Consider the following 18,758-nt stretch of genomic DNA (forward strand, 5'->3'; position numbering starts at 1 on the left):
TAGTTCTGAGGGCCTCAAGGCCCAGCCGGGCCTCATCCGCGCTGGTGCGGAGTTAACGCGGGTTCTCCGGGGCCCGCACCGCGCAGCCGAGGGACACCCGGCTCTGGAACCCCCACGGCGGCACGGGCGGAGGAAAGACACAACAAGGCACGTGAAAAAAACAACCAATCCTGCTGAATAAATACATACACCTTTTCGACACCGGATCGCGTCCCTTCGCGTGGTAACAGCGAGCTCCGCATGCCGCCTAGCACGATTTATTACTGGTTTACTTCTCAAACCCATTGCCCCTGCCTGGGTTTTCCTCCCGTGGGGCTGCAGCCTTGAGTCACACCCAAAAAGCACATAGAAAGCAGCAGGAAAAGGGCAATGTCGCCTTCCGTAAGGGTTGGACTAGATGATCCTAAAAAGGCCTTTCCCAACCTGGTTGATCCCTCAAGTCCACTCCAATTCTGTAAGGCTCCCTGCCATGACGTACATGGCTAAAGCTGCTCTGCCTACTTTAATATGACCCATCCTAGCTAAAAGGGCTCCTTTATCTACAGTTAGACAGAAGCTGGAGCCACAGAAAACTAAGAGAAAAGTGGGGTTCTCTTCCTAAGGACAGTTGTGGTGTGAATTTACTGCTTGTGAAACATCCTGACTGGGCTGGCAGCCCCGGAGTGTAACAGTGTGTGATGAGCAAAGTTATCTTGCAGACAACAGCAGAAAAGGTTCTTCCCCTTCCCTCTCCACCCATGGGCCTAGTCCAGACAGATTTATACACCTACGAGTTCACCTCAAGCTCTCAGCACCTTCCAACCAGTCATTTCTATCATGTTCAACCCCACTGGACAGGAGGCTGGAGTGGAGTATTTGGTTCGTAATCTCAAATAATTGATAATGACTCCCAGAGAACAGCTCTTTGATGGCCCATTCAAATTAGATGCAAAGAAAATTATCAAAACGCTCTCTGAGAACTCAATGAGGCCACCAGAGCCCACTGGGTTGTTATCCAGGCATTGATGAGAGCTTCTGACACTCTCAATGTGGGATAGAACAGATACCCTTCAGCACTGATCCAGTTGTTCTCAGCCTTCCCTTCATCAGATTTTATCTACCCATACCAACATGGACTGATTCTGCCTGGGCATGCATGCTCCTTTCAGCCTCTGTAACACAAGGTAGGGAGGCAACCTTTTATCTCTTCAGTCTAATCCCAGAGGTAAAGCATCATTAGTGGACCTTCCTTTAGCTAACCAGAAGCACCTGTATTGCCACTGCTACTGCTTTGGACTTTGTGATAGGCTTCCAAGGACTGCAGAGGTAAGGAATCAGATGATTTTCAGGCTCTTACTACTGAGTTTCATCTGGTATGACATTTAACTGCTGTGACTCCTGGAGTCTGCTCCCTGATTGGCTTATATTTGGAATAGTATCCAGAAATTACTGTCTAATGTCCAGTCCCGCATATGTGGATACGTGGATGAAAATGAGTTTCCAGCTATCTGGAGAAAGAGCTCGTGACTTGCTTCCAAGAAGCTGGATTTCGAGTCCAAGAAAGCATTTTTGTAAAGCCAACCAATCACTGAAGGTTCAAGTAAATCGCACTTCCAAGAGCGAGCGGATGAGGAGCACAATCAAAAATGAAGGCACAATATCTCCTTCCAAATTCTACAGCAATATTCCTAGATATCACCTGCAGGATCAGAGAAGAAGATCTTCCAGTAGTGGAGTCTTAAAATATCATTAAGAATCAATATCCAAATAGCTTTGATCAATGCCTTAGAAACATTCAGCAGCATTCCCTGATTCCACTCAAAGTCAGCAGTGAGCAGGGCCAGGGAAAGGTCCTTCCTGTGAAGCATGGCTCTAGGGGTCAAGAAAGGACACTGCAATGTAACGGGTTCCTTTGGTGGTTGGAAGACCTTCATGGTAGTGGGTCAGGCGTCCCGGATGCATAAGGGTCCACCCTTTTCGTGGAGCTCGAATGGAGCAATTGTAGCGCAGGAACCGGCAGCCTCCTCCCTGATGGAAACACAAGAGACACATCAGCTGGGTACATCAGCACCTCAGGGAAAGAGTCCCTGCCTCCTTCTTGGAAACCTTCAGAAAAGCTGAGAAGGTACTTGGAGAATCTTCCATGTCCTGATGCATTCAAGAATCTTTTTACCCTAGACAGTTATTACTCAGCATCCTTAGTGTGGAGAAGCCAGATGTGGGTAAGAAAAGCGTTTCCAGCTGCCTGGACCACTCCAGAAGTTGTACTGCATTCTTGACACACTGGCACACACTTACCTCATAGTCTATCCCAACTTTGTTCAAAGCAATGTTAATGGTAAAGGTGGAAGCATCATGGTGGGGCACTAAAGAGGGCTGCTCGTCAGGTCTGTAGCGAACGACAAAGGCCAGCTCAAACTGAGTCTGTAGGAGGGAAGAACAAAGTGCACATCGGTTACAGGGCTACAATAGTCCATGGCTACTGAGTTGCAGAGTATGGTGTGATAAAGTGCATCCTGCTGCTAGGAGAGAAAGGAAACAATAAGGGAGGAGAATGTCATTAGGAAATCATGTATTTCCTGATGCATCTACTTACATCATACTCAGGGTCAACTAGGAAATAGTATGCATACTGCCAAAGGATTCCAGCAGTCTTTTCAAAGTTGCAACTAGAGGAGGTGCTGATCTGAGCACGAGTTTTGATGCTAAGGCACACATACCTTGGTATAGTATCCTGGGTACAGTTTCTCTGTGATGGGTGCAATATAGTCCAGAAGAAACTTATACCATTCTCTTTCAAAGCCAATCTGATTCATGTGTATGTCAATAGTTGGGACATTCTCATATCCTCCTTGTATTCTGCTGTCCTGAAACAGAATCATGAAAATATCCGTAAGGATGGGAACCTTGGACTTCAGGAGAGAAAAGCACTTGTTTCTGGTAACTACGAGTAAGAAAGAGTTTTATTGATCAGAAATTTCAGGATTAACAACTCATTTCAAGAAATAATTACAACCCAAGGTAAAAAAAAATACCATCAGAAGGGCTGAAAACTGTAACTTCAGAGGATGCTAAAGAGGACTCCGGAAAATTCATTCACATTTAAGAACAGGGGCAAAATCATAGAGCCCAATCAGGAACAAAATTGTTTCGCCTCCAGTTTCCTGGTTTAACTGTGAGATCTAAGAGCCTCCTACAGGAGGCACTGCTGCCATCCAATACACACGAACAATGGTGTGACCCAGAAATCAAAAAGCTCCTGCTTCTTCTTACCGTGTTGTCACCTGTGGACCACTGGCCATAATGTTCCATTTCTTCCACCAGCTCATCACAGGCAATGTCAGTGAATATGGGGAACCAGTAAACATCTGGGCAGGGCTGCAGAAAGCAGACAGGTGAGAATAACAGAAAGAAGGACGTGCTTGAGGCAAAAGGAATAAAACTAAACTGACTGCAGATTGAGTCAGTTTAAATGGAAAGTAACTAAAATATTGAGGATAGAAATTTATCTTCTGATATATGTGCTCCACTTCCACTTAAGAGAGCTGGATGTACTTCTAGAAGAATGATTTGGCTCTAAAAATACTTCCAAGGTCACGATTCGTCTGGATTTGAAAGACTATGAGGTTGTGCTGAACTGCTTATTCCTGACAGTAGTGACGACTGTCATTCTCAGGAATGTCTTCAGCATTGTCCTGATGCTAATCTCCCATTCTGATGGATAACAGTGATGTTTTCTTACCATTTCTACCAATTTCCCTTTCAGAGCTGCTGTGTAGTTTTCATGGATGTACTTTTCCCTCCAGTCCTGCAGTTAAAAGATAAGCAAACCAGTCATTTCTGTGGGGCCTGGTTAAAGAGGCAATGAAAGGCCAGGCACTAATGCAGCAATTATTTCACAGGCTTTGAAAATCCAGATGTTATGAATCACACAAACACGCTCTCTTTAACTTCTATGACTATTCTTCTCATCCCACCTGAGAGACATTTCTACTACAAAGCCTGGACCTTCCTTATTGGTGAAGCTGGTCACGAAATCTTCACATGGCACATTGCTAAGCCATGCTAAGCTGAGCATGCAGGTTCTCTTACCTCAGGATTGCTGAATATTTGCCAGAGGTCATTGTGGAGGTGAGTTGTCTGATAATTCTCCAGGGACAGTATGTGCCCAAACTGATGTCGATTGGTCAGGTACATGAAGACTCCCTGCAGGATAAAGGGAAAGAATCAAGACCTCACATTTCTGTGAGCCACTGTGAAACATAAGCACTGGACAGCTCTCCAATGCTGACGGCTCTGCCCAAGCTGTTCATTTACGCATTCTTTCTCCTGTGAGCCTTCAGTTTGATCTCCACCCTCGATAAGAGGAACTTTGAAAGGTTATAGGCAGTACTTCTGTACCTCTTGTCAGCCAGGCTTGGAGCACCTGCTGTGAGATTAGGTTCTTCCTTCTTACTCTGTCAAACCCATTTAGAACAGTCCTCAACAAGCCCAAGAACAAACCTGTTACCCACATTTAGTGGTCCCTGGCTCTCTGTAGTTCCACAGCAAGACAGAAATCCCACATTATTCCAAGCCTGAAGAGTACTGAATAATGCCAGTTCACCCCGTCCCATGCCCCACAGAGCTGAATTCCTTGAAACTACTTAATCCTGTCACCTCCACTCTGGCATGCAGCTCTCTCCTGGCAGCCTCTCTCTCCTCAACTGACCTGATTCCGAACGTTGTGGCAGAAAGCCATGTCAGTATCCAGCTTGCCACTGTGGAAGAGATCTCCCTGGTCAAGCTCCGATCGCAGAACCTTGGCTTTAACCAGGTAAACGCTGCTGATGTAGGGAACGTTCCAAAGCCCACTGAAAACACATGGATAGAAGAGCAAGGCTTGAAATACCACTAAGACAGAAGCTGCTGGACTGGCCAAGATGGCAGGCAGCACTGCAGTGTCAGCCAGGCTTGCCTAAACGAGCCAACTCAGAACAGCAGGGAGAAACCATACCAGCAGGGATTATCATTCCAGGAAAAATCACTTATATTGCCCAGAGCTTTTAAGATGCACAAATGTTAGTCCACTGTGAAAGCAATTAATTGACATTGTGTGGTTTTGCTGGGACTGGCTTGAAAATCTTCCCAGAGAGATCAACATTTTTTTCTCCAATGATTTACACCAGTGAAGCAGCCAAAAGTGCATAAGCTGATTTCCAGCATTTCTCACACCTATAATAGCCCAAAAAATAAAGAGAGGGGCCCTCAAAAATAGGAATGAGCAAAAAATTGTGTTTTGTGAATATACCAGTCAAGGATCATGTGGTATTTTACGAAGACTATCTGACAAAGATTAAACAGCACTTCATGGGATTTTTAAGGATCACACTAACTACAGCTGACATGAGCAAGATGAAGTAATTTCAGCCAAGTCAGAACTCGCAAACCCTAACTCTGATCACAGGAAAATCTGCCTGAAGTACCTGTCTCTACCCAAGAGAGAACAGAGAGCAACTTCCAAATGGGAGTAGAGACTTCTTTTCCTTTCCTATACACAAAGATAGTTGTGCTCTCTGGTTCTTTGACATTACCTAGTTTGAGGAGAATGTGCTGCAGCAATGTAAGTTCCTCAAATGCAGCAATGTTTTACATCTGAGGAACTGCACCAGTAAGAAGCTCTCTTTGCATACTCACACTCTCCGCCTTTGAACAACATCCACGTAATCTTCTGAGCGGGCATAGTACCCATCAGGGCTCAGTGCTCCCCAGAAATTTGACCACAGCTTCTCATGACGGCTTACCAGTGGGGCAATCACCAGCCTGTGAGCACAAAAGGAATTGCAGGACAAGATGTTACCACGGGAAAAAAAAGGGAAAGATTTACAATCCACAGGACTGTAGGAGTCAGGGTCCCCCACACTTACAGAGCTGCTGCTTCTGTTAACTCTGTTGGAATAGAATCCCACATAAGAAAGGGCAAATACGGTCACAATCTCCTACTGCACCCTGCAGTAGGTCTTTTAGAATCTGATTTGTTCTAGCACCTATATAAAGACAAAACTAGAGATGATTTACACCCACTGCCTAAAATCCAGGGATTACAACTACTGTAGAAAAAGACTAAAGAAGAGGTTTTGTCTAATATTCTGACACAGTTCTCCTAGTGCTTTACATATCACAGTGATAAAAGAGCTCACTGTATTCCCCATGTGAAAGATGACCAGTAAGGATTGCTCAGACCAAAGAACCTACTTGTTCTGCTCAATCAGGATCCTTAGAGTTTCTGTGTTCTTCAGAACTATCTCAGCATCCAGGCTAAAGTAATAGTCACAGCCAGGATCCTTTCTGCACAAATCCCTACAGACAAAGAGCAAGAAGAGTCAGAATGGACATAGGGAATTAATGCCAAGAACATTGAAAGGAAAGGGTAACTGAGAGAAGAGAAGCATCCACTTGACAGTGATGATCCTCAGATGAAACAGACTGCCTTAGAGTGGACACAGGCTGACTCTGCCAGCCATCACATACGGCTTCTTCACTTACATGCCCAAGTTACGTGCCTCAGCATTCTCCATCTCATCATCTGGCCCAATCACTTTGACAGCAAGGTATTCTTTGCCATGCTCTTTAACAAAAGAGTCCACCTGCATCAAGTGATGTTGTTCCTATTCCAAAAGAAAAGTAAGGAAAAAGATGGGCTCAGGCTCCTGTTCTCAAAAATGCCAAAGCAGACAAGCAACAGCTCTTCCCACTTCCACATCTTTACAGCTGGATGGAGCTATCTTATAGGTGCCACTGCAGATAAGTACTGGGATTCTGGTGTCCTCAACATAAAAAGGACATGGAACTGTTGGAACAAGTCCAGAGGAGGCCACGAGGATGATCAGGGGACTGGAGCACCTCCCTTATGAAGACAGGCTGAGAAAGTTGGGGCTGTTCAGCCTGGAGAAGAGAAGGCTGCGTGGAGACCTCAGAGCAGCCTTCCAGTATCTGAAATGGGCCTATAAGGATGCTGGGGAGGGACTCTTCATTTGGGACTGTAGTGATAGGACAAGGGGTAATGGGTTCAAACTGAAACAGGGGAAGTTTAGATTGGATAGAAGGAGGAAGTTCTTTACTGTAAGGGTGGTGAGGCACTGGAATGGGTTGCCCAGGGAGGTTGTGAATGCTCCATCCCTGGCAGTGTTCCAGGCCAGGTTGGACAGAGCCTTGGGTGCCATGGTTTAGTGTGAGGTGTCCCTGCCCATGGCAGGGGGGTTTGTACTAGATGATCTTAAGGTCCTTTCCAACCCTAACTATTCTATGATTCTATGATTACAGAGTCTGGAAGTCTAGCCAAAGGTTGCAGAGGTACCTAGAGTACAGGAGCACATTTTCCCCACATTTGCTAAGACTCTTACAAGCCAACTTTACTTACGTGGTTGTGAATGAAGAGCTGGATTCGTTGCTTTGGGTAATGAAGGTTAAGAAGCCTCAGGAAAAACTGGGAAAGGAACGGAGTGGGCTGCTCGATGAAAATGCCAATCAGAATCATTGGTAATGCCTCATCCTACATTGATGGAAAGAGAAGTGCTGGCTCATGTACCACATCAGACACAGGAGATCCCATTGTAACTGTAAGACTTGAGAGCTTTGAATAAACATTAGCCTTACTTTAAACCCCGTGAGGCTTCGCAGACCTTCATCACACACAGTGCAGCCAGTCTCAAATGTCCATATTTGAGGAACGTAGTTTCCCAGATAGTTGAGCTGCAGCTGCAAAAGGCAATTTACCATGTTAGACATTCCAGGACAGGGGAGCTTCTTTGCATCCACCCCCTATGTAAGATCATGTCTGATCAGAACTTCATTTACCCTTTCCTTGGACTAAAGAATCTGAAAAGCACGACAGCCTGAGGGGCTAATTACACACTAACCTTTGAACCAGACCCATCTTGTGCTACAGACCTGGACCACTTATTGTTTTTCAAACATAAATGTATAAAAGGAAAGTCAATATATGGGAAGACAGTGACCTGATACACTTGAGCCTAAAGGGTCGCTTTGCAACAAATATATACCAAATCCCTCAGGATATCCACTTACCTTGGTGGGTCCATTTCCATGAATCACCACAGGCAGAGTGTCATATAACAAGTTTCTTGCTCTCACTCGTGAGTTTTCAAACTTCAGAACCACCTCATCTAGAAAGGACATTGCCATCATGTTATCAGAGGAAGGCTTTCAGTGGTAATTGGCAGCAGGGTGCCTTGTTTCTACAGAATGACTGTTGAAGGATGAAAGCATGGATGTTTATAACCATGCACCAGTAGTTTAAGGGCTACAGACCACATCCAGAAAGGAGAAAAATGTTCAGAGTGATCCTGTGAAGTAACAGGAGGATGGCTGGGAAGTTGGACAGAAATCCAGCTTGCTGGACTGACACATATGCCTTATACTGGGCATTAGCAAAAGCCACACTGATACAGTCTTTCAGCACGGGCATTTACAAACTCTACAGTGAGGAACAGCTACTGATGGCCAGGGAGGACTCAGGCCCTTCCCACCTAAGCATTCTATGCATGTGTTATCTCTTTCTCACCCCTCAGAGAAGTCCACCCTCCTAGTAGAGATCATCCAAGACATCTCCCCAACACAAGACACAAAATCCATTGGAAAACAGACTAGCACAGAGCCAAGTTCCAGTATGTACATGAGTACAGGAGCTAAAAACTACTGTGTCATTACAGTTTGTTACCTGACTGGAATTATGGTGGAATGGTGCATGACTATGAACTGAAAACAGGCAGCAGTGGCAGGAGAGTAAGTAAATCACTTTTGCCAGGACTAGAAAAATGAATTAATCAGCAGGTCAGGTCAGCAAGTGCTCACAGGCAGTATCTGGCTGTGTCTCACTTTCTATGCCATTCCAGACAGAGCTCTGAAGCGGAAAGACAGGCAAGCCCCAGGCAGGGTTGTGTGTTATCACTTGCACTGAAAATCCCTCCCAGTTTTAATCCCCAAGGCTAATGCAATCTGACATACTTGGAGATCCAAATGGTATGGAGGTGCAAGATGGAAAACCTGACCTGCATTCCCCCAAGTGAAGAGGCAATTGCAATAAGAACCTAGCTGGTCACAGTGGAATTGCAAATACATCCCAGAATTCTGGCAGAGGCTTTTTACTGAAGCTTATTCTGCAGAGACAGGAATTCCTGAAATTTAATCCCTTCAGCCACAACTTTATTTCTGGTGTCAACATGCAGTTGCATTCCAAGGAGAAGTAACATTCCTTCTTCCATCTCACCTAATGCTCCATTTAAGTTTTGGAAGATCCGACTTCTTTGGTCTAGACTGATGTTGATACTTTCCTTTAAAAGAATGAGATAAATAACCTGAATTAGAACACAAGTGGGCATCCATTCTTTACTTGCAAGAGATCCTATGCTGAGCAAAGATACATTGCATTCCCTTGATCACTTCCATACTCGGGCTCTGAAGCCTAAAACACTCCTGGCTAATCCTCATTTTCATTTCAATCTGGGAGAATTTGCCATTTTCTACATCTATTTAAACGTATCAGGCAAACCCATGCAAATAAGTATTTTAGAGCTCTTGTGGGTGTGCCAATAATAATATGCAGCATATTAATGAAGTATCCTTGCAGGACAGTCATATAAACCCTACATATAACATGCAGGAATGCCAAGACAGCAAAACCATCTGCTGTGAAGACAGTTTCTCACCATCTATCCACAGGGCAAGTGTTACCCCAAGTGTTGCCCCAGGTACTGATGTCAAACCAGAACGCAGTAAGGACACAAGGCCAGCGTATGCAAACTTTGTTTTTACCCCTTGCTACAAGACACTCTGACTGGATTTCTCTCAGACTAAAACTCAGCTCTGACTTAGCAGAGTTCAGTGCCCCTCCAGGCATCTGTTAAGACTGATTACTTGAAAGGACAGCAGGGTGCTAACATCCGCTGTCTGAATGCCAAGTCAGTGGAATTACTCAGCCTTTATGCAGCACAGGGCCAGAACTGCAGATGAGAACATCAAGGGAACTGTCCCTGTCAAAATACCACGGGGCCATATTCAGATTAGGGGAAGCAGAAAGTGCAGCTGTTCTGAATTTACCAGCTTTGCAACTCCTTCCCTCATCAGTCTGAAAGCTATTTCCTATTTCTAATGTTTCCTCCTGACTTTACTCTTACAGTTTGACTTCTCAGTTCTCACGCATTTGTGGTGTCCCTCAGGGACAGACTGTGCTGCGTCATGCAGAACTGGGCAGGGAGAACAGAAGCAGAATCACCCTGTGGGCTGGATGATTTGGCCAGTGCAGCACACAGTGCTGAATGGCAATGCTGCTTTCAGGGTCCCTCCCAGGCTTCTGCATGATGTTACGTGGCATGCTACAAAGGCTGATGTAGAATTTGATGGCCAGGATCTGGAGGTGTTTTGCTGAAGGCAGTGCAGCCTCTCTGTTCCAGCAGGGCTACCCACTGTGACACCTACAGTCCCCATCCTATGCATCAACAGTGGCTAAAAGGCTGTGAACCTTTGTCCCTTCATCACCTCAAATCTACTCAGGCCTCATCTGACTCTTTACCTAAAAGCTACTTCAGTGCTAGGCTGGATACATCTAAGTCAGCACTATGCTCTGCAGGGAACAAGTCTGGGTTTCACATCCCCTGGGAGGAGGCTGGTTATTTCTGTCACACTCTACAGCTTTAAACATCAGCACATACAGATACTGGCATGAGTTTCCAGTAAAACATGTTTTAAGACATTTACCATCCCAGTCACATTTTAAGTTTAAAGATTAAACCTCTATTAACAGAACAAGGGGGTTGTGTCTAGAATGCAAATTATCAGAAGGGAAACAACTGACTAGACACACTACTGGCCTTTTCCATGTAAGGATGCCAGAGCAGTAACTAAGAGTCAGTATGTATGTGATTTACTTCTTTTACTGTCAACAGGGATACTGCACAGAGGATTAACAGCAAGGCTCCTCGGATAACTCCTCCTCATCCCAAAATCTAATTACACCTACTCTTTTTTCTGGATCCAAGAAGATGTTTGTATAGAAGAGCTGGTCACTGTCATCGTCCTGTCCTTTCCACTCCTCCACAAGCTTCATCAGGTTTGGAGCATAACCTATGAAGCCTGTGGGAATAAGCAGGAAGAGGTGTTTCAACCCATACAACCATAAAAGGGAAGTACTCCTGTATACATATTCTTTCACACACTCTTCTCACTTCTTTCACACAAAGTCTCATCCACTCTGTGTTGCTGCAGAGACACATGAACTTTCAGCAAAGGCGTGTACAGACTGCACTTCCCAACACGGACTGACACCAGAATCAAACCTGTCACCTTCACCACCAGCAAAGCTCAGATACCCCCACCCTGAATGACACATCTCACTGAAAAGGGAGAAGGGATAGGGAGCAGGTTCCTATCCTCTACAGGCAATTCATAACTACATAGGTTAAAGACAAGAGCGTTGTTAATCTTTCCATTACAGCCAGATATGCACAGGACTTCAGTCTGCATCATCTTCTACACAGATGTTTCCCACACCTGGTCACTTGCTACTTCTCCCAAAGCCCTTCTAAAGGAATAAGAAGCTGAGAGTGGCTCTCAACTAAAGGAACACTCTGTGTCTTACCTCCAGAACCCAAGAAGCGCTTTCCATCTCGCACCTGAGGGTACTTGGCTTCCAGCTTTCTGTCAGGGTAGATGTAGTTTTCTGCTGAGAAGACCACCTTGCTCTTGGCTTGTTTGAACTTCTTCAGCAGTTCTGTGGGGCCCGAAGCAAAGAGTACATCATAGCTAAAGAGAGACAAGAAAGGGACAGAAAGGAATGGAGTCAGAAAAACATGTCAGTGAGATAAGTTTCTAGAAACAGCTAATTCTTTAGGAATCCCTTTACTTTAGTTCTGCCTCACAGTATTATATTTTTTGTCACAATTATAGCTAATTAAAGTGCAATTTTATTCATAGAGTGGAAGATGATACTTTCCACTGCAGAAGATTCCAAACTGGCTTGGGGCAACTTATGCCCATTCTTATTTTCACAGAGTTTTCACTGATGATAAAAACAAACCTTCCAAGCTGAAAAACATGCTGATCTCTTCTTGCTTTTCCCCCTTTTAGAACCGTGAAGCCCTGGTGCCTTCCCTGTGTGTAACAACCTATGGGGAGAAGAATTGCTCTGCCATTTCTTTCTAGATTAAAGAAACCCACAGGTGTTTTTACATCTCCTAGCATCCTGCCACTCTCCACTGAGCTCCCTGCAAATCTTCAGGAGGAACCTGTGCTGGATGCCAATCACTGGATGTTGCTCTCCAGCTGCTGTCTCTGGTTAGAACTAATTCCCAGACAATGCTCCCAGAATGAGACTTGCATTTTCTGCAAGAGGATCTGCATACTTTAAACTTATTTTGGTGAGTGAAAAAGTTACTCATTCCAGAGATTAATCATCCCAACTTCTCTAAACACACGTAGATATTCAGACCTGCAAAAGACATCTCCCTGCCATGGGAGCTAGAAACAGATACAGAGATCCCAGCCCTCCCTGTTGCTGGGCATATGAAAAGACATTGAGACTCCAAACTGTCCTTTTCCCTCTTCACATTTCTCTGGCAGACTAACTCTTGGCTCCCAGGATTGTGTTGCAGCCTGCCTTACCTTATAAAACAAATAGTTCTGGTAGGAAAGGCCTGCCTGGATTCACAGAAATTGTTTGTTCTTTCTTTGCAGACAAAGGCAGCCAAATTCCACCACGGCACAAACAGGTATAATGCTATCAACTCTATGCCAGAGTTGGAATCAGCCTATTCTGATCAGACTTTCCCAGCTGCCACGGATGCAGCTCTCAGCAACTCTCAGGCAACTGCAGAGAATTCAGGGGGGGAAAAAACCCAGAGGTCTGGGCTCACCTTCCAAAAGCAATTTACTTCACAGTAAATTTCTTCTGAGTAAGAACCTGTCCAAACAGCCTTAGGATTCAGTTCAGGGCAAATACTTTCCAGCCCATTACCTCTCTATGAAAAGGATGATCAAGTCTTCCTTATCCACATACTGCTTCAAAGCTGACTTCAAGAGACGGACCTTCTGCCCACCTCCTGCTGGCTTCTTGTCATCTCCACCCTTCCACTCCTCATCCAGCCCCAGCACCTAAAGAATGACAAGCACAGGGTCTACCAAACAGGTCGTTTTCCCAGCAAGACTCACAGGAAAGAACCGGAACCCACAAAGTGACTAATCCTGACAACTCCCAGTGCAGATCCCAACAAAAAGCCTTCCAGAATCAGAAGAGATGAACCAGGTATATTCACTAGCCTTTGGACCCTTCTCTGGGATGGACAGAGTAACATGTAGCACAGTAACAAAGTGCTCTCAGCAACAGGGACAGAAGCACAAACTGTACTGTGTGTTTTGGCACTGCAATGGAAAAGTGCCACAGGGCTCCCCTGAGCAGGAGTTATGGATCTCACTCAGGATAGAACAAAAGACTGGGCAGAAATGCCCCAGTCACAGTACTCTGTGGCTTCTATTTAACCACTCTGTGGCCAAGTCTTATTCATTCCACACTTCAAAATTCCCTCTGACCAACCACCAAGGCTGATGCCATCACCTGGACTTTGTAGTTGAAGAATTGGGCTGATCTTCTGAAACGCTGGAATCCCTCGGTCTGCTTGGTGGCAACAGTAAGAACCAGCAGGTTTTCTGCACATAGGAGAAAGCACAAGAGACACATTCAACTTGTTTTCACAACCAGCTGTTTTGTACCTGATGAAGAGGCTTTACTATCAATACTGAGCCAAAGTAGGGATCAATAATCTTAGAGGTACTTGACAGGCATGACAAAGGGAAGTCAAAATCCAACCACTGAGAAGCAAAGTGACTTTCCCAGTACATTCTTTATGTTGATCATAAATCCAGCAATAGAATCCAGGAGTCTCAACCTTTGCACAAAGAGTCACTGCTGTTGAAGGACAGACACAGGTTGCATCTGTTCCATATGACATTGGCAGATGTTCACTTGAAATCAGGAAAGAGGCGTAGCCAAGCTGTAGAGCTCCCATATCCTGCTGAGAAGCAAACACGTTGCTTACACCTCACCTGATTATCTCTATACTGTACAATATTAAACAATATTAAGCACTGTAGGTGGTCTCACTGCCCAAAGCCTCAACCTCAGGAAGAAAACCAGATTCAAATCCTACTTATCTGCTGCCTGGACTTTCTTGCAAGCAACCCAAAGATTCCCAGAAGGAAAAAAGAAAGAATGGATGTAGCCAATGTTTCATTGGAGGAACTGCAACAGGGGACAGAATGTGGCAAAGATGCTTTTAGATTTCAATGTTTGATTGAAGAACCCAAAGCTAACTGCAGCACAAGCAAGACTGTTCCTTTGCAGCAGAGATTAGAATTTGGTCCTGGGTATAAAATGAGAGATTATGTAGAGATACAATTTCATTGCCGGAGTTATGAGCTAGAAAAAGAAAATACAATGTACTAAGTGGTTTTTTTCCCTGCTATTGAGAGCTACAATTCTCTTCTGTCACATAGAGTATGAAGAATTAAACCTGAAGGTAAAATACAGACATACTACAAAATGCCCATTTGGAAGTACCCATTTAGTGCAATTGGCTCCCTGTTCCCCACAGAGATGCTCTTTTGTCACTCAGCATTGACTGAGTGTAGGGAAGACCAAAATTAGCTAAATGTTCTTACTCCCTCTCCGTGGCTGTTCCAATTTTCTGCTGCATTCCCGAGGTGTTTTCCAGACCTTTTTCATACATACACAAATGTGAATTTAATGTGAATTTAATCCTACCATAACTTCCATCCACATGAACTTGCTTTTCATTTCCAGGTCCTTAAAAATGACAGCAGTAAATCCTGAAGTTCTCTTTCAGAAGTCTCTCTATAGTACCACTGGAATATGTTGTTTATGTGGAAGCTCTGATTTATTCATTGTAATGATTAAATGCTAAACGTCATCTTAACAGTTTTGCTTAAGTAGAAAATTGTATAGGCTCTGGCAACAGTGCCTAAATGCAAACCTTGGCCATCTGATTTTAACATCAGAAAATACCTGGAAAATTGACAGTACATTTTCTTGGCTTGAGCAGACTTCTTTTGGAACAATGATTTTTTTTCAATGGATGCACCAGATGCATCTTCCCAGTGTACCCAAATTGATATTCTGCCTGACAAGGACAAGGGGTAACAGGTTCAAATTCAGCAGGGCAGATTCAGATTGTATATAAGGAAGAAATTCTTTCCTGTTAGGGACGTGAGGCACTGGAATGGGTTGCCCAGGGAGGTTGTGAATGCTCCATTCCTGGCAGTGTTCAAGGCCAGGTTGGACGAGGCCTTGGGTGCCATGGTTTAGTGTGAGGCGTCCCTGCCCATGGCAAGGGGGTTGGACCTAGATGATCTTAAGGTCCTTTCCAACCCAAACCATTCTATGATTCTATGAATCTATCTGAGAGAGGAAGGATCTAGATAGACCTGGCAAAGGCAGCAAAAGTGAAAAATAAGTGTAAGACTCCAAGTTAGGAAGAAAGAGGATATTCCCAAGGAAATTCCTAAAATCCATCACCTGCATCAGAAAAAGAGAGGAGATTAGGAACAGTCAACAGACGGTCAGCTACAGGTGTATTTTGTTAGACACTTACACAGAGAAAGGATAAATGAAAGAATATGAATCCTGCAGTTTTTAAAGGCAGACTCTCAGAGGTATGAAGCGCATTCATAGTGCAGCTCCTCCAGCACACTCCAGTTCCTTGCGTCCTGTCCAGTCAGAGGGTGTAAACAAATAAGTAAAATATATATATCCTCAGGGAATATGTTAAAGCCATTAAAGTTTCTAGCCATAGAGCAGCATGCACAAAACCATGACAGCTCTATTAGATAGCTCAGAGCTCATGGTTTCTGAGAAGCTGAAGCTCATACTGCCAACAAAGAGGGGGGCAAATATGGACTTGCTGGAAAGGAATGCATCTGTCTAGGTATCAAATTCTAGTAGCTGAAAAGAGAGGAGAAGGCATATGATAATGACAAAAGAAGGCAAGAAAGAAAAAGAGCCTGACTGTACAATTATTTCAGCCTGAATCCTCAGACACCTCAAATTAAATAGGTCCCTAATTCACTTTCATACCACCACCCCAAGTTAGCAAACAACTGTTTATGATATGACTGCCAGGAGTCTGTGGGAGGAGAGGTGAGAGCTAAAGGCTCACATGGATGAACAGGAAGCGGTGTCCTGTTTCGAAGACAGTTTTAGTGTGCCGCATGTAAACTCACTGGAGCATGAAAAGCCAGCACAGAGACAACGATCCCCCTCAGCAGAATTCCAAGTTACAGATTCCCTTTTCATTACTGGTCTGGGGGGGCAGGACTCTGAGACATATTAAGCTCAGTTTCTGTTTTGAGAAATCTCTGCAGTAGCAAGAGCTTTCCATCCCAAGAGACATTCCTTCAGTCCAGTACTAGAAGCTCAAGCTGAGCTATGCTGCCTCCACTCCTCCTTTAACCCTTTTTTCTCTTTCTCAAAGATGTTGCTGAACACTGGTAGAGCTGACAGGTATTTGAGAGCCAGAGCAGTAAAGCCTTTTAGTTACAGTATCAGAGTCAGGCATTTTAAAACTTCCAAAAGCACGTTTATGCCTCCCTGTTACTTCTGAGACGTAGAAATGGTTTTGTTAAGCTGGGCCTCCTGGGCCCAGAGACTCCTTGGGCTGACAATTAGAAGTCGTAGAACTGGCAAGGCTGCAGAATAGAAACACAGTGTGGGTAACAAAGCAAACATTGGACTAGGAAGCAGGGGAGCTGGGCTGTACTCCTAGCTCTGCTATGCAAAGAGAAGCCAATCTTGCTATCCCTCTGTAGAACGATAATCTTTTCCATCTGTAGAATGATAATAGAGGGCATTTATCACTTTTGTGAGGGGTTTTGAATACTATAGATGAAAGGGATCCTGTAGGGACAGAGCACTGGAACAGGGACTCCAATATCAGTATCAGAGTTTTTATAGGAAGTGAAAATCTGTGACAAAATGAGCACAGTAACGGAAGATTTTAGAGTTACTTAATCCTGCTCTGACTCTACAGGGAAATCACAGCTGCATTTTAGGACAAGGAATGAATTTATCCCTAGGCTGTGCTTTGGGAAACTGTGCCACTTCCTGTTCAGAGTCCAAGAAAATACCATTAATACAGGGATCAAGTAGAAAAAATGCTGCATAATTTAGTAGTGGACAATATAATCTCTGTATTAAATTCGCATTTACTGAAGGTTGGGTTTTTTTAAGAGTCAGTTAAGATTCAGTTATGCTCAGAGCTTTTGCAGAGATCTAAAAGAACATACGAGAGAGAATATCATCATTCTCACATTACTCTGGGGAAGCTGAGGTACAGAAAAGGTAAGGCATTTCTTCTTTAAGCCATGCCAGAAACCAGTTAATTCCAAATCCCTCTTCCTAACCAACAGGTCTCATGCTCTTTTCCCAGCACCCAGGTTTTTATCTCTAGTTTGCTATAAAGCCTCACTAAAAACATGGAAGACTCGGGGTGTGTAAGGAAAGCAGGATAGCACAGAGAGGTTAATTTCTTACTTGTATCTGTTTAATAGATATCCTAAGTACTGAAATGGTTTTGTTTTACTTAAGCCACTATAGTTAAAGAACTCCTTTTCCAACACCCCCCAGATACACATTAACTGTATTATTATTAGATAATATATATAACAAAGGTAACTATACCTGAATCACATATTGTGAAGGGAAATATTCTAGGTAACAAGATGAAATCTCCTTTTAACTGTCACTTCTCTAATGAAGACAGAGATAATGATCCAAACTTCTTGGCAGAGCAACAGCACATGAACCTTTGTCAGCCTGGCTGACATCCTGCAGCTGCCCTAATCCTCCACTGTTCCCCTAGCTACTCTTCAGAGCATCTACCCACTGTTTATATGGAGATAGACTTCTGAGTTATTTTAGGAGCATCCTGGATCCCAGGTCACTGTGTGGCCAGACCAGGATCAAATGCTCTCTGTTACCCAATTCTTGAACTGTGGAAGTTCAACAGCAGAAGGGCTGACCCAAGTGGGATGCAGCCCAGGGGACTGCAAAGTACTTTACTGGGATGAGACGGTGTCCAAGGCTGCTCTCACACAACCCGGAGCTGCGAGTAACTGAGGCGCTAAGGAAGCATGTGCAGAAGGCGTCCACGCCGTGCCCTGCCTCAGAACCCGGCAGCAGCTCCAGATGCCACTCAGGGGCTCAGACCCCGCGGCGGACGCTCTTTCTCAGGCACTGCCTCCGAGCTGGACCGGGGCGCAGAGGCCGGTGCTGGCACCCGAGCTGCCGGTCCCCACCCTCGGCCCCGGAGCGAACCCCCCCTTACCTTCCTGCGGAGAGGCATCGCCGCCCCCCGCTCCGAGCAGCGCCAGCACCATCCAAAGCAGCAGCACCGCCGGAGGCCCCATGGAGCCGAATTCCCGCCCGGATTCCAGCCCGGGAGCCGGTACCGACCGGAGGCGCTGCCTGCGGGACGGACCTGGCACAAGGCAGCTCTAGAAAGCTCCGGGGCTGCTGAGCTTGTGCCACGCACCAGACCCGCCCGGCGGGGACGGGCGGAGGAAGCGGGAGGCAGGGGCTCCTCCTCCCGGGAAAGGCGGGGAAGCGGCAGGGGCCGGGCCGGGAGAGAGAAGCTCCAGGGCTTGTGCGAAGGATCCGGTTCCTTCCGCAGGGACGCGAAGTTCGTGAGGGTTGATCCCGGCGCTGCAGCAACTTT

At 45.1% G+C, this 18,758-nt stretch overlaps 1 protein-coding gene across 1 annotated transcript; it reads right to left on the reverse strand.

Annotated features, from left to right (window-relative positions):
- Window positions 1–1,059: 1,059 nt before the first annotated feature.
- On the reverse strand, window positions 1,060–18,613 carry PLOD1 (procollagen-lysine,2-oxoglutarate 5-dioxygenase 1). The gene is made up of 19 exons (XM_061450062.1): window positions 18,369–18,613; window positions 13,586–13,677; window positions 12,989–13,125; window positions 11,615–11,778; window positions 10,997–11,109; window positions 9,248–9,311; window positions 8,047–8,144; window positions 7,615–7,716; window positions 7,379–7,510; window positions 6,505–6,626; window positions 6,214–6,318; window positions 5,656–5,781; window positions 4,691–4,832; window positions 4,072–4,185; window positions 3,722–3,787; window positions 3,253–3,357; window positions 2,700–2,846; window positions 2,278–2,403; window positions 1,060–2,007 (listed from the first exon to the last, which is right to left on the reverse strand). The coding sequence occupies exons 1-19, from the start codon at window positions 18,448–18,450 to the stop codon at window positions 1,852–1,854; spliced, it is 2,193 nt and encodes a 730-aa protein (XP_061306046.1). The 5' UTR covers window positions 18,451–18,613; the 3' UTR covers window positions 1,060–1,851.
- Window positions 18,614–18,758: the final 145 nt, after the last annotated feature.

Source organism: Pezoporus flaviventris, unplaced genomic scaffold (genome assembly GCF_033815535.1).
Source record: "Pezoporus flaviventris isolate CSIRO_AGI_PZ_B2104156 unplaced genomic scaffold, CSIRO_AGI_Pfla_v1 ptg000009l, whole genome shotgun sequence".
Lineage (NCBI taxonomy): Eukaryota > Metazoa > Chordata > Aves > Psittaciformes > Psittacidae > Pezoporus > Pezoporus flaviventris.